Source organism: Oncorhynchus clarkii, chromosome 6, assembly GCF_045791955.1.
Source record: "Oncorhynchus clarkii lewisi isolate Uvic-CL-2024 chromosome 6, UVic_Ocla_1.0, whole genome shotgun sequence".
Classification (NCBI taxonomy): domain Eukaryota; kingdom Metazoa; phylum Chordata; class Actinopteri; order Salmoniformes; family Salmonidae; genus Oncorhynchus; species Oncorhynchus clarkii.
The window spans coordinates 83801152-83825345 of NC_092152.1; the positions used below are offsets into that span (position 1 = coordinate 83801152).

At 43.0% G+C, this 24194-nt stretch overlaps 1 protein-coding gene and 1 pseudogene across 1 annotated transcript; both read right to left on the reverse strand.

Moving 5' to 3' along the window:
* Window positions 1-6841: 6841 nt before the first annotated feature.
* On the reverse strand, window positions 6842-17121 carry LOC139411733 (mortality factor 4-like protein 1). The gene is made up of 13 exons (XM_071158416.1): window positions 16983-17121; window positions 16425-16471; window positions 16229-16296; window positions 15656-15742; window positions 15274-15312; window positions 14958-15038; window positions 14835-14860; window positions 12675-12763; window positions 11637-11738; window positions 11170-11258; window positions 10765-10937; window positions 8169-8253; window positions 6842-7411 (listed from the first exon to the last, which is right to left on the reverse strand). Exons 1-13 carry the CDS (start codon window positions 17020-17022, stop codon window positions 7330-7332), a joined length of 1008 nt encoding a protein of 335 aa, XP_071014517.1. The 5' UTR covers window positions 17023-17121; the 3' UTR covers window positions 6842-7329.
* LOC139412459 (relaxin-3 receptor 1-like) lies at window positions 17055-20414 on the reverse strand (annotated as a pseudogene).
* Between the last annotated feature and the right edge of the window lie 3780 nt (window positions 20415-24194).

The window sequence follows — 24194 nt, forward strand, 5'->3', positions numbered from 1 at the left end:
AGTCCCATAGGGCGGCGCACAATTATCCCAGCATCGTCCAGGGTAGGCCGTCATTGTAAATAAGAATTTGTTCTTAACTGACGGTTCTAGTTAAATATATATATATTTTTAAATAGTACAAGACATTATTCAATTACATAGTTGACCTTAATTACATTATGATTCACTACCTACTTTGATTGACTGTTCAGTCGTCGAGGGTGTTGGGTAGGAGGAGCTGTCAGTCATAATACAGTCCAATAGTTAGATGTTACCACCCCCTCCAGATCAAAATCAGCATGTCACTTCATTATTCTTCCTGACGTGGGAAAAGCATCATCAGACCAGGTTGTTCTTAGACCAGGGTGTTCTCAGACCAAGAGTCATCAGACCAGGTTGTTCTCAGATCAGGGTGTTCTCAGATCAGGGTGTTCTCAGACCAGGCTGTTCTCAGACCAAGAGTCATCAGACCAGGGTGTTCTCACACCAAGAGTCATCAGACCAGGCTGTTCTCAGACCAGGGTGTTCTCAGATCAGGGTGTTCTCAGACCAAGAGTCATCAGACCAGGTTGTTCTTAGACCAAGAGTCATCAGACTAGGGTCTTCTCAGACCAGGGTGTTCTCAGACCAAGAGTCATCAGACCAGGTTGTTCTCAGACCAAGAGTCATCAGACCAGGGTGTTCTCAGACCAGGGTGTTCTCAGACCAGGTTGTTCTTAGACCAAGAGTCATCAGACTATGGTGTTCTCGGACCAAGAGTCATCAGACCAGGGTGTTCTCAGACCAGGGTGTTCTCAGACCAGGGTGATCTCAGACCAGGGTGTTCTCAGACCAGGGTGTTCTCAGACCAAGAGTCATCAGACCAGGGTGTTCTCAGACCAAGATTCATCAGACCAGGGTGTTCTTAGTCCAAGAGTCATCAGACCAGGGTGTTCTCAGACCAGGGTGTTCTCAGACCAGGGTGATCTCAGACCAGGGTGTTCTCAGACGAGGGTGTTCTCAGACCAAGAGTCATCAGACCAGGTTGTTCTCAGACCAAGAGTCATCAGACCAGGTTGTTCTCAGACCAGGGTGTTCTCAGACCAGGGTGTTCTCAGAGCAGGCTGTACTTAGACCAGGGTGTTCTCAGACCAGGGTGTTCTCAGACCAGGGTGTTCTCAGACCAGAGTGTTCTCAGACCAGGGTGTTCTCAGACCAGGGTGTTCTCAGACCAGAGTGTTCTCAGACAAGGGTGTTCTCAGACCAGGGTGTTCTCAGACCAGGGTGTTCTCAGACCAGGCTGTTCTCAGATCAGGGTTTCTCAAACTTGGTCCTGGGGCCCCAGCACTGGGTGCACTTTTTGTTTTTTGTCCTAGCACTACAGAGCTGATTCAAATAACCAACTTATCATCAAGCTGTGTAGTGCTAGGGGGCACAAACAAAAACCGTGCACCCAGAGGGGGCCCCAGGACCCAGTTTGAGAAACCCTGCATAAGACCACAGTAGGCTACACCTACAGTGTTCGAATGGTTATTCAGTCACCAATTCCTTTCTGATCTTCCTCTGGCCTGCCGTTGCTGCCTCATCTGTAGTCATCTTCGCGTCTGCCAATGGTCAAATCTGACAAGTAAACGGAGTCATGTTCAATTCATTGTTAGCATAAATCAGAACAGTCCGATGAGTTGCCCGTTTAATTAACACCTGGATTTGATGAATCCTTTCTACAGTCAATGTCTTCTCAAATTGTGCTTTTGCTGAACCAGTTATTTTACATTAGTGCAGAATCCATTGACACCAGCGGAGGCTGGCGTGAGGAGATATAGGAGGATGGGCTCATTGTAATGGCTGGAATGGAAAAAAAAGGAACTGAGTCAAACATGTGGTTTCCATGTGTTTGATGCCGTTCCGTTAATTCCATTCCAGCCATTACGATGAGCCCGTCCTCCTATAGCTCCTCCCACCACTCTCCGCTGATTGGTCACTCACCATTCACTGACTGACTCGGTTGGAATTGCATCTTGTATTTGTTGCTGGAAGCTGTTAGAAACACACCGTTGGCCCACACCTCAGCAGCCTTGTATTCTGTTCATTAATATCATGAATTTAGTACTTAAGCGACTCAAGTCCTTTCCCTTTCTGTTTTGCAAAGGCCTATCATGTTGCAGTAGGTTAGCTACAGAATGTCTCAATCAATGACTTGAAATAGACAAGATGGTGGCGTACACATTTCTGGATTACTTCAAGGAGCAAAACATTTACGTGTACAGGAAGTAGATGATATAGGGCACCACTGTACAGGAAGTAGATGATATAGGGCACCACTGTACAGGAAGTAGATGATATAGGGCACCACTGTACAGGAAGTAGATGATATAGGGCACCACTGTACAGGAGGTAGATGATATAGGGTACCACTGTACAGGAAGTAGATGATATAGGGCACCAAAGTACAGGAAGTAGATGATATAGGGCACCACTGTACAGGAGGTAGATGATATAGGGTACCACTGTACAGGAAGTAGATGATATAGGGCACCAAAGTACAGGAAGTATATGATATAGGGCACCACAGTACAGGAAGTAGATTATCTAGGGCAGCACTGTACAGGAAGTAGATGATATAGGGCACCAAAGTATAGGAAGTAGATGATATAGGGCACCACAGTACAGGAAGTAGTGGATATAGGACTCTGCTTTGTTTTTAGTCCAAGTCTTTCATATATCTCCAGGAATTCTGCCTCCGAATCTGAAGACTATGAATCTTCAATTGAGGGCATCCTCTTATCATTTTAAATGGGTCCAGGTTTCAACTTCTAATCTTTCTCGCAATTATTCTTACACAAAGAAATATGCAAACTCCATAAAAATTCAGACACAAGCTCCAGAGGAAATTGAACTGCAGCTATCTTTCAAATTGTCTTTCTTGGTTGCCCGGAAAAATTGCCAAAAACTCCAGCCACCTGAGACATGCATCACGGCTCAGACCAACAGACTCCTAAACATCTTCTATCCCCTGGCCATAAGACTGTTAAATGGGTTACAGGTACTGCTCTCCCTCTCCCACAGACTATCCACACTGGCTCTATGCCCATCCACAGGTCTCTACCCACTTAGACACACACACACACACCTTCAGTGTCATGCACACTCACACACATCCCCTCACACTTACACTCCCTCACACCTTCACACCCACCCTCCCTCACACTTACACTCCCTCACCTTCACATCCACCCTCCCTCACACCTACACTCCCTCACACCTTCACATCCACCCTCCCTCACACCTACACTCCCTCACCTTCACATCCACCCTCCCTCACACCTACACTCCCTCACACCTTCACATCCACCCCCCTCACACCTAAACTCCCTCACACCCACCCTCCCTCACACCTACACTCCCTCACACCTACACTCCCTCACACCTTCACATCCACCCCCTCACACCTAAACTCCCTCACACCCACCCTCCCTCACACCTACACTCCCTCACACTTCCACATCCACCCTCCCTCACATCCACCCTCCCTCACACCTACACTCCCTCACACCTTCACATCCACCCTCCCTCACACCTACACTCCCTCACACTTCCACATCCACCCTCCCTCACACCTACACTCCCTCACACTTCCACATCCACCCTCCCTCACACCTACACTCCCTCACACCTTCACATCCACCCTCCCTCACACCTACACTCCCTCACACCTTCACATCCACCCTCCCTCTCACCCTATATCCATACCCTCCCTCTCACCCTATATCCATATAATTTTCCTTCCTCATGATGCCATCTATTTTATGAAGTGCACCAGTCCTTCCTGCAGCAAGCACCCCCACAACACGATGCTGCCACCCCCGTGCTTCACAGTTGGGATGATGTTCTTCAGCTTGCAAGCCTCCCTCTTTTTCCTCCAAACATAACGATGGTCATTATGGCCAAACAGTTTTATTTTTGTTTCATCAGACCATAGGACATTTCTCCAAAAAGTACGATCTTTGTCCCCATGTGCAGTTGCAAATGGTAGTCTGACTTTTTTATGGCGGTTTTGGAGGAGTGGCTTCTTCCTTGCTGAGCGGCCTTTCAGGTTTTGTTGATATTGGACTCCTTTAACTGTGGATATAGATACTTGTGTACCTGTTTCCTCCAGCATCTTCACAAGGTCCTTTGCTGTTGTTTTGGAATTGATATGCACTTTTCGCACCAAAGTACGTTCATCTCTAGGAGACAGAACGCGTCTCCTTCCTGAGTGGTATGACGGCTGCGTGGTCCCATGGTGTTTATACTTGCGTACTATTATTTGTACAGATGAACGTGGTACCTTCAGGCGTTTGGAAATTGCTCCCAAGGATGAACCAGACTTGTGGAGATCTACAAGTCTACAATTTTTGGCTGATTTCTTTTGATTGTCTCACGATGTCAAGCAAAGAGGCACTGAGTTTGAAGGCAGGCCTTCAAATACATCCACAGGTACACCTACGATTGACTCAAATGATGTCAACTAGCCTATCAGAAGCTTCTAAAGCCATGACATAATTTTCCAAGCTGTTTAAAGGCACAGTCAACTTAGTGTATGTAAACTTCTGACCCATTGGAATTGTGATAAAGTGAATTACAAGTTAAATAATCTGTCTGTAAACAATTGTTGGAAAAATTACTTGTGTCATGCACAAAGTAGATGTCCTAATCGACTTGCCAAAAGTTTGTTAAGATTAAATTTGTGGAGTGGTCATTAAACTAGTTTTAATGACTCTAACCTAAGTGTACAGTCGTGGCCAAAAGTTTTGAGAATGACACAAATATGAATTTTCACAAAGTCTGCTGCCTCGGTTTGTATGATGGCAATTTGCATATACTCCAGAATGTTATGAAGAGTGATCAGATGAATTGCAATTAACTGCAGTCCCTCTTGCCATGCAAATGAACTGAAACATTTCCACTGCATTTCAGCCCTGCCACAAAAGGACCAGCTGACATCATGTCAGTGATTCTCTCGTTAACACAGGTGTGAGTGTTGACGAGGACAAGGCTGGAGATCACTCTGTCATGCTGATTGAGTTCGAATAACAGATTGGAAGCTTCAAAAGGTTGGGTGGTGCTTGGAATCATTGTTCTTCCTCTGTCAATCATGGTTACCTGCAAGGATACACGTGCCGTCATCATTTCATCGCACAACAAGGGCTTCCCTGGCAAGGATATTGCTGCCGGTAAGATTGCACCTAAATCAACCATTTATCAGCTCATCAAGAACTTCAAGGAGAGCAGTTCAATTGTTGTGAAGAAGGCTTCAGGGCGCCCAAGAAAGTCCAGCAAACGCCAGGACCGTCTCCTAAAGCTGATTCAGCTGTGGGATTGGGGCACCACCAGTAGAGCTTGCTCAGGAATGGCAGCAGGCAGGTGTGAGTGCATCTGCACGCACAGTGAGGCGAAGACTTTTGGAGGATGGCCTGGTGTCAAGAAGAGAAGCAAAGAAGCCACTTCTCTCCAGGAAAAACATCAGGGACAGACCGATATTCTGCAGAAGGTACAGGGATTGGACTGCTGAGGACTGGGGTAAAGTCATCTTCTCTGATGAATCCCCTTTCCGATTGTTTGGGGCATCTGGAAAAAAGCTTGTCCGGAGAAGAAGAGGTGAGCACTACCATCAGTCCTGTGTCATGCCAACAGTAAAGCATCATGGGACCATTCATGTGTGGGGTTGCTTCTCTGCCAAGGGAGTGGGCTCACTCACAATGTTGCCTAAGAACACAGCAATGAATAAAGAATGGTACCAACACATCCTCCGAATGCAACTTCTCCCAACCATCCAGGAACAGTTTGGTGATGAACAATGCCTTTTCCAGCATGATGGACAACCTTGCCATAAGGCTCGGTGAACAAAACATTTTGGGTCCATGGCCAGGAAACTCCCCAGACCTTAATCCCATTAAGAATTTGTGGTCAATCCTCAAGAGGTGGGTGAACAAACAAAAACCCACAAACTCCAAGCATTGATTATGCAAGAATGGGCTGCCATCAGTGGCCCAGAAGTTAATTGACAGCATGCCAGGGCGGATTGCAGAGGTCTTGAAAAAGAAGGGTGAACACTGCAATATTGACTCTTTTCATAAACTTCATGTAATTGTCAATAAAAGCCTTTGACACTTATGAAATGCTTGTAATTATACTTCAGTATTCCATATTAACATCTGACAAAAATATCTAAAGACACTGAAGCAGCAAACTTTGCAGAAATTAAGATGTGTCATTCTCAAAACTTTTGGCCACAACTTTATGTAAACTTCTGACTTCAACTGTATATTACCATAAATATTGATATAGTTAACTCTAGAAATAGATAGTATCTTACTCCTGCTTACATGTGTATTACCATAAGTATTGAGTCAGGTTACCAGTCACTTTTCATCCCTGTTTACATGTGTACAAACCATTAGGAACACCTGCTCTTTCCACGACAGACTGACCAGGTGAAAGCTATGATCCATTATTGATGTCACCTGTTAAATCCACTTCGAATCAGTGTAGATGAAGGGGAGGAGACAGGTTAAAGAAGGATGTTTAAGTCTTGAGACATGGACTGTGTATGTGTGCCATTCAGAGGGTGAATGGGCAAGACAGAAGATTAGGGTCTTTGAATAGGGTATGGTAGGTGGTGCCAGTTACACTATTTTTGATACTGAATACTGCACTGTTGGGAAGGGCAAGGCACTCATTTCACTGTGATTGTGCATGTGACTTGACTGAAAACCATCTAATGGGGAGTCAATGGCCATTGTTCAATCTCAGTCTCATGAATGCCAAAATAATGAGAGGATTATTTCTGTATTTGTAGAGTACAGGTTGTCAGGGAGAATGAAGGATATTTACCATACAGAACTTGTGTAGAAACATCTTTATTACAAAATGATAGCCAACCATTACACAGCTAATGTATCCCACCAAAGACATTTCAACTCGATTGCTTTGCACAAATTGTGGTTAGCATCAAATATCCAGAATTCAACACATGCAAAGTCGTTGAGGTGAAAACAGACAAAAACAGACCAGATGGAATGCACAGAAACATTACAGAGCTGTTCATGGTAAAAAGTCCCCGATATTGGGAGGAAAAACATGCCCGTCTCGCTTGTGTTACGTACCCGGTGGGAGAGAAAGAAAAACACTTTATATCTTAAAAGCTACCACCGCTCCAAAAGACATGACCGACTCCAGGGAACCTCCAGAAATAGTTCAAGTGAAAAAAATAAAAAATAAATTCCAGTCCATCTTTCCACTCAAACGGGTTTGAGATGGTTCCATGTTGTCTGGAAGAGGCTTGGTGTTTCCGAATGGGTCGATCACCCCCCCCCCCACCACACCTGCCTCTCAGACGGCTTTCCTATGGTACTCTGGGGGCGCCACCTCATAGTCGCTGGCACTGAAGAGGGAGGAGTTCTTCATTAGATACCTACGACAGACAGGAGGAACAAGCAATTGGAGGTCAATTACCAGCCATAGAAAATGGACAAAAACTTGGCATCTGTATTCGTAAAAGGTGATCGGCCTCTATGAATTCTAGAAATATTACAGGCTGCAGAAAAATGAGGAGCAGATCAGCTCATCCTAACAACTTATAACCTAATTTCTATTCGGACCTTTAACAGACTTTGTCCAGATAACCATCCGCAGCAATTAGGAGAAGGCCACATTTGTTTACAGGAAATAACGACACGTGGAAAAGGCTAAATGAATGTGGCCTCCGTTTGAACCCATCCCAATCTACTACGGTTGTTGCAGGTTGAGGAGGATCATGATTATGGCCACATTCCCAAGATGGTTTCTAGGGTACACACAGACAGTATCCTGCAGATACACGGCCAGACATTTAGGCCCACTGCAAGGAAAACATTCATGACAGAGCAACAGTGAACAAAGGAACTGCTTCATCAGGATGACTGAAATAAGCTGTACGATTAGGCCTACTCTGGAATCCAATGGTCTTGATAACTTCTCGTTAGAGTGGTATCACAAAGTCTGTCAGTGTCAAGACCGAGCCCTGACAGCGAGATTAGGACAGCAGCATTTCACGGTCAGTGGGCTACTTTTTCAACTGTGAAATCCTTCTGATGAGAATATAGAAATATGATAGGCCAGCCAGGTTAGGGAATGCTCTGCCAAGCCAGACATTCAATTTCACGAGTGGGGATGAAGGAGAGGCGTCTTACTTGAGAAAATCCTGCAGGTAGTTGAGCAGCAGAGCCAGGCTTTTCTCATCCAGGGGAGTGTAGGCAAGCATGGAGCCAATTCTCACTGCACAACACAAAGAACAGCACGGTCAGGGACCAGATTTAACCATATGTACACAGACATGATTCTATATTAGCATTGGCTGATATTTGAATAAATACTGTCTGAATGCAGGTGTGGGACAGATGACGGTTAACTGAAACTCTCCCATGGAAACTGCTATACCGTTTTATTTAAATCTGCGAAGAGTGTTGTGACTTTGTTAAATGCACTCCTAAATAAATTGTGATTTCATTTTATTTATAAATTCAAAATAAAATAAAATGTTATTGGTCACACACATTTAGCAGATGTTATTGCGGGTGTAGAGAAATGCTTGTGTTTCTAGTGCAGTCATATCTAACATACACACTAATCTAAAAGTAAAAGAATGGAATTAAGAAATATATAAATATTAGGACGAGCAATGTCAGAGTGGCACAGACTAAAACACAGTAGAATAGAATACAGTATATATGAGATGAGTAATGTCAGAGTGGCACAGACTAAAACACAGTAGAATAGAATACAGTATATATGAGATGAGTAATGTCAGAGTGGCACAGACTAAAACACAGTAGAATAGAATACAGTATATATGAGATGAGTAATGTCAGAGTGGCACAGACTAAAACACAGTAGAATAGAATACAGTATATATGAGATGAGTAATGTCAGTGGCACAGACTAAAACACAGTAGAATAGAATACAGTATATATGAGATGAGTAATGTCAGTGGCACAGACTAAAACACAGTAGAATAGAATACAGTATATATGAGATGAGCAATGTCAGAGTGGCACAGACTAAAACACAGTAGAATAGAATACAGTATATATGAGATGAGCAATGTCAGAGTGGCACAGACTAAAACACAGTAGAATAGAATACAGTATATATGAGATGAGCAATGTCAGAGTGGCACAGACTAAAACACAGTAGAATAGAATACAGTATATATGAGATGAGTAATGTCAGAGTGGCACAGACTAAAACACAGTAGAATAGAATACAGTATATATGAGATGAGCAATGTCAGAGTGGCACAGACTAAAACACAGTAGAATAGAATACAGTATATATATGAGATGAGTAATGTCAGAGTGGCACAGACTAAAACACAGTAGAATAGAATACAGTATATATGAGATGAGTAATGTCAGAGTGGCACAGACTAAAACACAGTAGAATAGAATACAGTATATATGAGATGAGTAATGTCAGAGTGGCACAGACTAAAACACAGTAGAATAGAATACAGTATATATGAGATGAGTAATGTCAGAGTGGCACAGACTAAAACACAGTAGAATAGAATACAGTATATATGAGATGAGCAAAGCAAAAATAAGTAAACATTATTAAAGTGGCCAGTGATTTCAAGTCTATGTATATAGGCTCAGCAGCCTCTAAGGTGCAGGGTTATGTAACCGTGTGGAATCAGACCTAATGATGGCTATTTTACAGTCTGATGATCTTGAGATAGAAGCAGGTTTTTTGTTTACAGAGTGCACCACCCAATTGACGCTTGGCGTTTGCCCTTCAAGTGTTTGACACAGCCATTGATGACACAAACACTTTTCTAATCTACTAATCTCAGTTCAACCTGGCTCGGAACGAGACGCTCTCTCTCAAATGTCTCTGGCACTTAGTCCATCTGATGATCCCACCGGTTCAGATCAGAAACCCAATAGTCGGTAGTTAAAGATCCGCTCAATGTTAATTAACTAACTAATGGGATTCTGGATGCAATTGGTGGCGGCGGTAGATGCTTAACTTTCTGGCCTTCCCTGGGTATTACACATGACACATTCTCTTACACCCCATTGACTCCAGAAAGTTAACTTTCATCCCTGTGATAACGGCCGATAATGAAATCTATTAAAGTGTCCTTCATTAGCAGTATGGCTGAAGATCGGTGCTTTCGTGGGTGCTGTGACGCTACACCAATGACAGAGCAGTGAACGGTGGTAGGAGAAGAGTCGATAAAAGGCACTGTAAACAGTCTTAAGGCTCTAATAACTAAAGAGAACCATTTCCCCCTGGGTCTTCACCTCTCCTAAAGAGAACCATTTCCCCCTGGGTCTTCACCTCTCCTAAAGAGAACCATTTCCCCCTGGGTCTTCACATCTCCTAAAGAGAACCATTTCCCCCTGGGTCTTCACCTCTCCTAAAGAGAACCATTTCCCCCTGGTCTTCACCTCTCCTAAAGAGAACCATTTCCCCCTGGGTCTTCACCTCTCCTAAAGAGAACCATTTCCCCCTGGGTCTTCACCTCTCCTAAAGAGAAACATTTCCCCCTGGGTCTTCACCTCTCCTAAAGAGAAACATTTTCCCCTGGGTCTTCACCTCTCCTAAAGAGAACCATTTCCCCCTGGGTCTTCACCTCTCCTAAAGAGCTCAATCACCACAACGTTAGTCTCCTGAGATTCAAACAGAAATATTTGTTAAAAGTTCCAGTCCAGAGGCTACTTCCGATCCTCCTCATTCAGACAGCCAGCCCCCCCCCCCCCCCCCCCACGGGGGCTACATACCAAAAAGCCGGAGCAGGTGTGGGCCCCCGTAGACCTGGGACATGGGTGTGTCGGGGTGATCCGCCAGTATCTCTGCATACTGGGGCCTCTCAAACTTATAGAGCAGCTGAGTGCCCAGCATGACGTTGAAGTACTCCCTGATCCCTGCCACCACCTCGTTCACAGCATACTCCCTGAGGGGAACCAGGACAGGAGATATAAGGCAACAGGCACTGCTGGAGTGTTCACAGCTAGAGCTGAATGAATGCGTGATACCTGGGTTGAACTTCACCAAGCAAGCGAATTACAGCTATCCCACTTTGACAAGCAGATACAGGCCAGGCTTGTCTGGTTTCTAGTCAGATAACCTTCTTCATTGTAACTTCACTCGTACCGCAGCATCGAGAGGGGTGTGCTTTTACTCACTTGCTTTCTGAAGTTCCTCTTGATTTCTTATAGCTTGCATAGTCCTCCAAGACACTATCCACATTCTTTCTCGCGGGCAGGTGAAAGAGCTACAAGTCAAGAAAAATGTAATGTATACGTGTTTGTCAAGCACCTCATAAAATACGCTTAAAACACAAACAAAATCCTGTAAAGAATGAACTTGTAGAGAAAGACTGTCTTGTCAGTAAATAGTTGGCCTCTTCTGACCATAAGACAGCAGGGTTGGGGTCAATTTGAAGTGACGGCAGCCAATTCAGGAACTGAAATTCCAATTCAATAATAAATAAAACTATTTTCAATTACTTCTCAATAAAACTTAAAAAGTAAAAGCTACTCATTTCAAACGTTTTTTTTCAATATTTGAAGTTTAAAATTCAAATTCCTGAATTGACAATTTTCAATTGGAATTGAGCCCAACCCTGGTAGACAGCTGTCTAGACCCCCACCTGCTTCTGTCTGGTAATAAGGTCCCAGTCATCCACCAGCCACGGCTTCAGCTCCTCAGGAATCTTCACCTTGACCTCCACACGGTTGATGAACGTCTCCTCCTGGTTACAGTGAAACCAAATGGAACAGTCAGACTCATTTACAATAAGACATGTGAAAACCAGTAAAAAAATAAGCCATGGGTCTTGTTAAAAAACACAATTCCCATCTGTGATTGGCTGACTGCTGCAGGACATAAGGAACTGGAGCTGTTGTTTCAGAGTATGAGAGAACAGGCCTGCTGTATGCGAGGGACAACACAGAGAACAGGCCTGCTGTACGCGAGGGACAACACAGAGAACAGGCCTGCTGTACGCGAGGGACAACACAGAGAACAGGCCTGCTGTACGCGAGGCACAACACAGAGAACAGGCCTGCTGTACGCGAGGCACAACACAGAGAACAGGCCTGCTGTATGCGAGGGACAACACAGAGAACAGGCCTGCTGTACGCGAGGGACAACACAGAGAACAGGCCTGCTGTACGCGAGGGACAACACAGAGAACAGGCCTGCTGTACGCGAGGGACAACACAGAGAACAGGCCTGCTGTACGCGAGGGACAACACAGAGAACAGGCCTGCTGTACGCGAGGGACAACACAGAGAACAGGCCTGCTGTACGTGAGGGACAACACAGAGAACAGGCCTGCTGTACACGAGGGACAACACAGAGAACAGGCCTGCTGTACACGAGGGACAACACAGAGAACAGGCCTGCTGTACGCGAGGGACAACACAGAGAACAGGCCTGCTGTACGCGAGGGACAACACAGAGAACAGGCCTGCTGTACGTGAGGGACAACACAGAGAACAGGCCTGCTGTACGTGAGGGACAACACAGAGAACAGGCCTGCTGTACGTGAGGGACAACACAGAGAACAGGCCTGCTGTACGTGAGGGACAACACAGAGAACAGGCCTGCTGTACGTGAGGGACAACACAGAGAACAGGCCTGCTGTACGTGAGGGACAACACACAGCATCCATAGGTGGACATACACTCTCCACAGTTGGGTCGCAACGAGCCCTCTTCTTCCGCGGTGGCTGTGGCATCTCTCCTGTGCTGGTACCTTCTCCAGCCGCTGGTGCTGCACAAAAACAAATGGGACAGACACACAATCAAACCCTATCCACAAAGGAATGTTAAAGGGTTCATTTAACTAGTAGCAGAAACCAGTGGGACTAACACTTTTACTAGTAGCAGAAACCAGTGGGACTAACACTAACTAGTAGCAGAAACTAGTGGGACTAACACTTTAACTAGTAGCAGAAACCAGTGGGACTAACACTTTTACTAGTAGCAGAAACCAGTGGGACTAACACTTGTACTAGTAGCAGAAACCAGTGGGACTAACACTTTTACTAGTAGCAGAAACTAGTGGGACTAACAATTTAACTAGTAGCAGAAACTAGTGGGACTAACACTTTTACTAGTAGCAGAGACTAGTGGGACTAACACTAACTAGTAGCAGAAACCAGTGGGACTAACACTTGTACTAGTAGCAGTAACTAGTGGGACTAACACTTTTACTAGTAGCAGACACTAGTGGGACTAACACTTTTACTAGTAGCAGACACTAGTGGGACTAACACTTTTACTAGTAGCAGAAACTGGTGGGACTAACACTTTTACTAGTAGCAGAAACTAGTGGGACTAACACTTTTACTAGTAGCAGAAACTAGTGGGACTAACACTTTTACTAGTAGCAGAAACCAGTGGGACTAACACTTTTACTAATAGCAGAAACTAGTGGGACTAACACTAACTAGTAGCAGAAACTAGTGGGACTAACACTTTTACTAGTAGCAGAAACCAGTGGGACTAACACTTTTACTAATAGCAGAAACCAGTGGGACTAACACTTTTACTAATAGCAGAAACCAGTGGGACTAACACTTTTACTAATAGCAGAAACCAGTGGGACTAACACTTTTACTAATAGCAGAAACCAGTGGGACTAACACTTTTACTAATAGCAGAAACCAGTGGGACTAACACTTTTACTAGTAGCAGAAACCAGTGGGACTAACACTTTTACTAGTAGCAGAAACTAGTGGGACTAACACTTTTACTAGTAGCAGAAACTGGTGGGACTAACACTTTTACTAGTAGCAGAAACTAGTGGGACTAACACTTTTACTAGTAGCAGAAACTAGTGGGACTAACACTTTTACTAGTAGCAGAAACCAGTGGGACTAACACTTTTACTAATAGCAGAAACTAGTGGGACTAACACTAACTAGTAGCAGAAACTAGTGGGACTAACACTTTTACTAGTAGCAGAAACCAGTGGGACTAACACTTTTACTAGTAGCAGAAACCAGTGGGACTAACACTTTTACTAATAGCAGAAACCAGTGGGACTAACACTTTTACTAATAGCAGAAACCAGTGGGACTAACACTTTTACTAATAGCAGAAACCAGTGGGACTAACACTTTTACTAATAGCAGAAACCAGTGGGACTAACACTTTTACTAATAGCAGAAACCAGTGGGACTAACACTTTTACTAGTAGCAGAAACCAGTGGGACTAACACTTTTACTAGTAGCAGAAACTAGTGGGACTAACACTTTTACTAATAGCAGAAACTAGTGGGACTAACAATTTTACTAGTAGCAGAGACTAGTGGGACTAACACTAACTAGTAGCAGAAACTAGTGGGACTAACACTTTTAATAGTAGCAGAGACTAGTGGGACTAACACTTTTACTAATAGCAGAAACTAGTGGGACTAACAATTTTACTAGTAGCAGAGACTAGTGGGACTAACACTTTAACTAGTAGCAGAAACTAGTGGGACTAACACTTTTACTAGTAGCAAAAACTAGTGGGACTAACACTTTTACTAATAGCAGAAACTAGTGGGACTAACACTTTTACTAGTAGCAGAAATCAGTGGGACTAACACTAACTAGTAGCAGAAACTAGTGGGACTAACACTTTTACTAATAGCAGAAACCAGTGGGACTAACACTTTTACTAATAGCAGAAACTAGTGGGACTAACACTTTTACTAGTAGCAGAAACTGGTGGGACTAACACTTTTACTAGTAGCAGAAACTGGTGGGACTAACACTTTTACTAGTAGCAGAAACCAGTGGGACTAACACTTTTACTAGTAGCAGAAACCAGTGGGACTAACACTTTTACTTACTCTTTAGTTTAGTCTTTTTCGCTTTCCTGAAGAAAAAAAAGATTGCATTAAAAGGCGCTGTTCAATTCTTTTTTTGTGAAAGTTTGAAAATAGGTCAAACTTGAAAGACGGGATCAAACTTACAGATCAACATTTTTCTGCTGCACAGCAGCAATCTTCTTGCTCGGTGCTACACCCCTCATCTTTCCCTCAACATCATAATGCCTGTAAGAGGAAGGAAACGCCGCCAAGAAACCAGGCCATGAACTACAATAACCTTCAAAAACACTTGTTCTAACATCTCCTTATGATCATTTTATGTATCTTCTTTTTAACCCGTATGTTTAATGTTCAACGAGTGCTTACAAGTAAATGCACCGTGGGCTGCAAGTATTGTATCATAGGTGCTATATACATAAAGATTACTATTATGGTTCATTATTAAAATAAGTGGAATCACTTTTTATGTTCTCCCATCTTCGAGTCATCGTCGGCATTTCTGGGGAGACATTGATTAACATATAGAATCTCATTGTTGTATTTCGTCCAATGGCAGCTTGAATACAATGTTGACACAGTAGGTACATTCCATACACTAAAACACTCCCCCCACCCCAACACAATGTTGACACAGTTGGTACATTCCATACACTAAAACACACCCCCCCCCCCACCCCAACACAGAGTCTGTCTGTAATGACACAGTAGGTACATTCCATACACTAAAACCCCCCCCCCCCCCCCCCCACCCCACCACAATGTTGACACAGTTGGTACATTCCATACACTAAAACACGCCCCCCACCCCAACACAGAGTCTGTCTGTAATGAGATGAACTCACTGATTAGCCTTTTGAAGCTCTTTTTGTTTCTGCAGGTTGCTGTCCACATATTTGAGAACTCTGCTTTCAGGAACCCATTCATCCCAGCTAAAACAGAAAGAGATCAACCACATTCAGATTTCTGACCTTTTATTTTTTATTGAATCAATACCAGAATGTTAGGTCTGTGGATGTGAGGTAAGCATTCATAAAAAATGTAAAATGTTAATTCTAAAAAAAAAGATGGGTCCATAGCTAACAACAGTACTGGCTAAATAGACACAGTACTGGTCCTCTGCAGCTCAAATGTTAGAGCAGCGTTTCACAAGGGGTGTACGTTTTGGGTTTTGCCCTAGCACTACACAGCTGATTCAAATGAGGAACTCCTCATCAAGCTTTGATCATTTGAATCCCCCTTGGGGTCCCCAAGAGTTTGGGTAACGCTCTGTTAGAGTACATTACTTGCAACGCCAGAATAGTGGATTCAATTCCCAGGACCACCCATTCATAAAAAAACGTATGCACCATAACGAAGTCACTTTAGAAACACGTGCCTTATTATTTGAAAATCCAACAATGCAAAAAATGACTCACTTTTTGTTCCATCCACTGTAATGAATGAAGTACTTAATTTGTTTCTCCTTGATATTGGTTTTCACTGCCTGAAATACAACAACAATCATTACGAATTGTAATAAATGACTTTAGGTATAGGCTACTGCAAATGGTGTATTGTTTAGTAAACACGAGCCGAAAGCCATTCAGATTGGTGGAATGAATCTAAACCCACCTTTGCTTCGTAAAGCAATGGCCCATGAAAACACAGAACTCTTTCACCTAAAAACAGAAGAAATAGACACATGCTGGATGGTTATATTAAACCGTGAACACCAGTGGTTGGCTAAGGTGTAGCTAAATGTATGTCGTTGATATGTGGCCAACGTATAAAACAAATACAATAGAAACACAATTGCATAGTTAGCCAGCTAGCTACATTTGCTATTCAAGCCAAGGCCCTTGGCAAGGGATTGTTTACCCGTTAGCAATTAGCTAACGTTAGCTAGGTAGCTTATTGTTTCAACACAGCCAGTTATAGCAAACAGTCTAGTTAGTTGGCAGAATGAATACGAAAGGTACGTGTATTAGTACACTACTTATGGTAGATGACATTTAATTATTCATGCAATTTTCAAATTGATGATATCTCTAGCTAGCATGTAGCAGTGTTTTAGCTAACGTTAGCTGGCTAACGTGCTCTGCGCGAGAAGCGGCATACCGTCGATGCCTTTTCACTCACGAGACGACAGGGTTTTTAATTTTCACAGTTCATCATCACGGTGCACATTACCTTCTTGAAATTTAGGTTTAGGGTCCTGTTTTGGCGCCATTCACAGACTCAACTGTTCGGATCTCTGAATGATCAAATTCGTGCATTGCCAGCTTCCATTTCTTCCTGACACAACACGGCAAAGGGCTCTTCTCTCGACGTGCGCAGCCTGGCAGCGCGGTCAGGTGACCACGGTATCGCACTGCGCTGGGGCGGCCCCTGCGGACCACACAGGACATGATCATTGTTTTGTGAAGGGAGCCGTATTCATTTACTTTATTTGAACCTTTATTTAACTAGGCAAGTCAGTTAAAAACACATTATTTACAATTACATCCTGGCCAAACCCTAACGAGGCTGGGACAATTGTGCGCAGGCCTATGGGACTCTTGAGTTTATGTAGTAAATATTTTCATAACTCTATTTCTTGAACTGCATTGCTGGTTAAGTGCTTGTAAGTAAGCATTTCACTGTACACATTTTGTATTCAGAACGTGACAGTTTTTCCCCCTAGTTCTGCCAATGAGAATACTGTACCAGATCTGGATGTATGTTTAGTTTATTATAATAAATATTTTTTATTGAAGTCAGTTAAGAACTAATTCTTATTTACAATGACGACCTACACCGGTCAAACCCGAATGACGCTGGGCCAATTGTGTGCCGCACAATCACAGCCGGTTGTGATACAGCATGAAATCGAATCAGGGTCTGTAATGACACCTCCTAGCACTGAGATGCAGGGCCTTAGACCGCTGCGCCACCCAGAAGCCCTGTAGGGTACTAGGCTGTTTAGAATATTCATACAATCTTAACATGAATTGGTTATTTCAGCCACTAACTAATAAATCAGCTCTTGATCTTGTGTCTCATGTGATGGTACACAGATGGCTGGCCAAGAGGTTTGAAGATCATTAATAAGTTCATTCATTAGTCTGAAGAGTATAACAAAAATATCAATCATTCTGTCCTGACAAATAGGATAGTAGGTCAATATCAAACTGAGATTAAATGTTTTATTGATATGGGTCAAGTATGTGATGCATAAGTGTAGCCTATTGGCACCACACCACTCCCCTATTTGACCTAGATAGTTTGTGTCTATGCACTGATATGGAGGCCTGTTTAAAAATGTATGTAGTTCTGTCCTTGAGCTGTTGTTGTCTTAGTGTTCTGTATTATGTCATTCTGTATTATGTTTCATGTTTTGTGTTGAACCCCAGGAAGAGTAGCTGCTGCTTTTGCAACATCTAATGGGGATCCTAATAAAATACCCCCAAATACCAAAGAGGTAGGCCTGTTAAGCAATAAATGCAGTGTTTTCGATATAAAATGCATTTTGTTTGGGAAATGCATAGGCCTACCGGTAAAAGCTGCTTGTGGGCTTCAGAGGGAAATTTACAATTTACAGTAATCGGTGTCAAGATGGTCATGTTTTTCGTTGTCCATTTTGACATGAAACACAATAATACAATCATTAAGGCAACGGGGTGAGATTAAATATATGGATGTTTATTTTGCATGAACACAATTTAAGCAGTATGGTTATCTGTTATCATAGGCATAATATTTACACTTCCCTCCCATTGCATGTAATTTGTGACAAATGCCATTGCACACAATGAAGACTAGACGTGCAGCTCTGAAGGAGAACATAGGATCATGGGAACGTTTATCTCCACTAGGCTACAATTATGATGGAATGATAAAGACAATATCTAGTCTGCCTCTGTTTCTCTATCGTTTAATGATGACTTTCCGGTTTTTCTGTCGTTTAATGATGACAGTCCAGGTGGTTCCCCTATCGTTAAATGATGACTGTCCGGGCCGTTTCTCTAACGTTTAAAGATGACAGTCCGGGCGGTTTCTCTATCGTTTAATGATGACTGTCCGGGCGGTTTCTCTAACGTTTAAAGATGACAGTCTGGGCGGTTTCTCTATCGTTTAATGATGACTGTCCGGGCGGTTTCTCTAACGTTTAAAGATGACAGTCTGGGCGGTTTCTCTATCGTTTAATGATGACTGTCCGGGCGGTTTCTCTAACGTTTAAAGATGACAGTCCGGGCGGTTTCTCTATCGTTTAATGATGACTGTCTGGGCGGTTTCTCTATCGTTTAATGATGACTGTCCGGGCGGTTTCTCTATCGTTTAATGATGACTGTCCGGGCGGTTTCTCTATCGTTTAATGATAACTTTCCGGGAATACAACAGCACATGGAGAGGAGGAACCATAACGGGCAGAATTGCCTCATGCGCAATTTTGGTAGCCATTATCATTGTATCATTGTGACCGTTTGTTTTAGTGCTTGTCCATGCCTGTTTTGTGATTTTTTTCCACCAACAGAACATACTGCATTCGCCTATTACAGTACACCCATGTCGTGCGCCCTATAGGGTACATTATGCAACAGGGAGCGCGTGCGTAATGGCAACGGAAACCGATTCTTCCACTGCGTAAAGTGACTATCCGCCATATAACAAATCTTTCAGTTTCTTTCTAAACTCTTCTCTCATTAGGCAATAAATTACAGGGTTTAGACAGCTATTGGCGTGCGCAAGGCAGACTGTCACAGGGAATACGTAAGTGTGAACTATGTAGTAAGATTTATCCCAATGCACAGCATTCAATTTCACAAGGACGCCCCAGAATGTGATGGCGTGATTTGGCATCCAGCAAAGAAAGAAGGAGAGGACGACGATGGTGACAGATTTGGTGACTTGTGATGTCCGTTTGGTGTTGGTTTTCATACTACGGTTGCGGATGAATCGCAAAAGCATGATGTAGCTGACTGAAACAATGGCCATGGGTAAAACAAATGCAAATATAATTTTCTGAAGGTGATAAACTGCTAACCAATATTGTCCATCAGGGAACTTAAGCAAACATAGTTTTTCCCCCGCTACATTTGTCACGGTTGAGAATATGGATGTTGGTGCAGTCGCAATTGTTGCGGATACCCAAAGAACCACGCTAATCCATTTGGCAGAGCAGGACTTTTGCCTAGTTCGGTCCTTTAGAGAGGAGGCGACGGACCAGTATCGGGTGACGCTCATTGCAGTCAGAAAGAACACGCTCGCGTACATGTTCATAACCGTGACGGAGCTGATGATTTTGCACATGGCGTCTCCAAACGGCCAGCTGAAGTCAAGTGCGGTGTCCACTGCCCAGAACGGCAGAGTCAACACAAACTGGAAGTCCGTCACTGCCAAGTTAAGTACAAAGAAGTTGATTCTGGATTTTTTCCGCTCTTGTTTCACTCTGATAAAGAACAGCACCAGTAAGTTGCCCACCAAGCCCACAGCGCACACCACGGAGTAAACGACGCATATGAACACCCTCAAAATCGGAGTCCCGTCCGCCGTCACGTCGATGTCCTCTAGGCTACTGAACCGGTCCAGATCCGTCAAGGACCGATTCAGTAGGCCTACACTGCTGTTGTTTCCTTCAGTCATCGTTTCTGTTATTAAATTCGAGTGATTCATGTAGGCTATCCAACTTCAAATCAGGGTTGGAGTCGCTCACTCTGCTTCCAATACATCCTCAGGTTAGTTTGAAATGATAAAAGCGCAACGATTGCTATGCGTCATTCCCATCATCGCATAATCACACACATTGACAATGTAGCTGTCTTGGTGGCGTAGCTCAAAGCGTCTTGACAATTGCAGTTCTTACAGGATTTATATTGTGACCGCTTCTTGATGCCCTGCCCTGAACGCACAAGGATTGGTGACAATGTTTGATTGACATTAGGCTATAGCCTATATTCCCTATTTGCATCACTTTCTTGATATTGACCAATAGGCTACGCTGGGAGTAATGGGTTTTTATAATGGAATAAAATGTGTTTCTGGGCAGTAGTGATTTGGCTTCTCACCGAGAAGTAAAGGACCGGTAGGCTTAAACCTAATAAATACTATTGTATTGATTGGGAACATTATTTAGATCTTTCATCGACCATCCCACCTAGAGATCAGTGGAGGCTGCTGAGGGGAGGACGGTTCATAACAATGGCTCGAAAGGCGCGAATGGAATGGGACCAAACCATGTGTGGTTTTAATGAACATCCATATATTTAATCTCACCCCGTTGCCTTAATGATTGTATTATTGTGTCTCATGTCAAAATGGACAACGAAAAACATGACAGTCTTGACATCGATTACTGTAAATGGTCAATTTCCCTCTGAAGCCCACAAGCAGTGTTACTAGTACAACTTGATAGTTGATGACAGCTTTAACCGGTAGGCCTATGCATTTCCCAAACAAAATGCATTTTATATCGAAAACACTGCATTTATTGCTTAACAGGCCTACCTCTTTGGTATTTGGGGGTATTTTATTAGGATCCCCATTAGATGTTGCAAAAACAGCCGCTACTCTTCCTGGGGTTCAACACAAAACATACTACAGAATGACACAATACAGAACACTAAGACAAGAACAGCTCAAGGACAGAACTACATACATTTTTAAAAAGGCACACGTAGCCTACATATCAATACATACACACAAACTATCTAGGTCAACTAGGGGAGAGGCGTTGTGCCGTGAGGTGTTGCTTTATCTGTTTTTTAAAACCAGGTTCGCTGTTTATTTGAGCAATATGAAATGGAAGGAAGTTCCATGCAAAAAGAGCTCTATATAAAACTGTAAGACCCACGGTAACCCCGACACGGCCGACCCACGGTAACCCCGACACGGCCGACCCACGGTAACCCCGACACGGCCGACCCACAGGGCTGTACCAAGGCCGTGAGTTTAGGTGAGACATTTCTAATTGTATTTCTTAATTGTACTCTTCAGAGTCAAAACTTCAACAAAAATACAAAAAATAAGAATACATTTTTTTTTAATGAAAGAAAAGTTTAGGTAATCTCCATCTCCTTGGAGCTGTTCAATAGTCAAGTCCAAGATCATAGATGTTGACGGCACCATCTCCAAAGCCTCCATTCAACCCCAGGTACATGTGGGTGATGTTTCAACCCAAAGTAGCAAGGCCATGGTACACGTGGGTGATGTTTCAACCCAAAGTAGCAAGGGAGTGGTACATATGGGTGATGCTATCTACCATCCTACAGCACTCTGCCCTCTATACCAGTGATGGCCTCAGCATTGCATCTGTAGCCAAGCAGAGGAAGAAGGGAAGCAGCTGCTTCTAAATCACTCTGGAGAGGAGTCCTTCCTCTTCACTCCAACTCAATCTACCCACCCCAACACAATTCCCTTCTCTCACACCAATCCCTTTCCCTCACACCAATCCCTTTACCACACTCCAATCCCCTTCTCCCAATCCCCATAATTGAATCTTCAGAAAACTTTTTGTCAATGCATTTGAATGCGTTCGGTTTTCGATTGGAACCACAATAAATCTCAAATTAGGGGAATTTTCAATGGATCAATGGATTTATCATCAGAGATCATAGAACTCACTAAAAAATACAAGTATATACTAGTTCAACGACTTGTCAATCAATAACTGAGTAACTTTAATTAAACTGAGGCAGAGAAGCAAGCAGGAGGGCAACAATGACCTTCAGAAACTTTTAACAATTCCTAAAGATTGCCAATGCAGTTCTAGAATCTCCATATTTTGACGACAAGCCTTCCCACACATGGCTCCTCCTAGACGGAGTAGTGTGCATAGTTATGACGTTTCCCTGCATGCTGCTATAAGCTGCTGGATTCCATAACGAATATGATCCTTTTAAATCTGTTCACTAATATGTGGTGAAGTATTTCCATCTCATAATGTAACTTCTAGAATAGAATAATGTAACTTCTAGAATAGAATGTAACTTCTAGAATAGAATAATGTAACTTCTAGAATAGAATGATGTAACTTGCATCCCACTCCTTTGATGCGTGGCTACACTAGTGACTAGTTGTACCAAAGAGTGTTGTGTACTGTTGGAGCTAGGAACACAAGCATTTCTCTACACCTGCTAAATATGTGTGTGTGACCAATACAATTTGATTTGATTTTGACTCTGCCTCGTCTAACGCGGACTGCAAAATGAGTGTCTACTGCCACCCAGTGTATGGTTGTGGTAATAACATACACTATTGTATATTCATGTATTTTGTAAGCCACTTACTGGCACTGGAAATGAAACACGTTACCATTCCACATGAGTATTTAATACTGTGTGTATATGTTCCTGACAAAGAGGTTAAAAACGCCACAGATCAGATTCGATTTTGACAAGTTAATATACGGTACACATAAAATCGTGACTAGAGACAAGGAACAAAATATGGACGATCCCATACCTTCAATCTATTTGTTTGTGAACTAAAATGAAGATAAAACCCATAGTTAACAAAAATGCTTTTTATTACATCTAAACTCCTATACATTAGACAGAAAACATTCAATAAAGTAAACAATTTCTTCCAACGCAAGTAATAAATATTCTGTTTTCACCTAGTACTCTCTACAACCTGACATCGGTCTACTGTACAACGTTCCATGTTCCTTGAAAAGCCGTTTCACTCTCTGTTTGGAAATGTGAAAGCAGAACCTGGGGGTTAAGGCAGTGAGGGCAGCTGGCAACTTATCCGCTCTTTAAATTCATTTAGTAAATTGGACCCTTTTGTTTAGGTTGAAGTCCACTTTATTGTACAGCTTTTATTTCTGAAAATACATAAATGAATTTCAACTCATGTTTTTGGATGACGCAAAAACACAAACTAACACTGGAGGAACTGACACTGTTGAAACACTTGGGATTGGGGTGATACGGACATCATAATATTACCAATGGGGGGAGAGTGGGAGAGGACTTCACAATAAGGCCATTCCATGCCCATGTTAAGCTACACATTGCATTTGAAATGGGAACACATTCTGTGATGTCTGCTCTCACCTCGTCTTAAAAACCGACAAAAAGAGATCACAGAGATCTAGAGCGATGACATCAACAACGAATCTGAAACAAAAAGAGATCACAGAGATCTAGAGCGATGACATCAACAACGAATCTGAAACAAAAAGAGATCACAGAGATCTAGAGCGATGACATCAACAACGAATCTGAAACAAAAAGAGATCACAGAGATCTAGAGCGATGACATCAACAACGAATCTGAAACAAAAAGAGATCACAGAGATCTAGAGCGATGACATCAACAACGAATCTGAAACAAAAAGAAACTCAATCATCTAAATAAATAAAGACATTTCTGATTGGGTTAACTCCTAACCTCTAACCCCAAATCTTAGTCTCACTTTGT

What these genes read in the sequence shown, in the direction of transcription:
- LOC139411733 (XM_071158416.1), bottom strand. Translation starts at nt 17,022, where the DNA reads ATGGCGCCAAAACAGGACCCTAAACCTAAATTTCAAGAAG. An exon ending in CATTGCTTTACGAAGCAAAG is followed by an intron (nt 16,297 to 16,424) that starts GTGGGTTTAGAT and finishes GTTGTATTTCAG; the next exon opens with GCAGTGAAAACCAATATCAA. An exon ending in ACACCTGCTCCGGCTTTTTG is followed by an intron (nt 8,254 to 10,764) that starts GTATGTAGCCCC and finishes TGTGTTGTGCAG; the next exon opens with TGAGAATTGGCTCCATGCTT.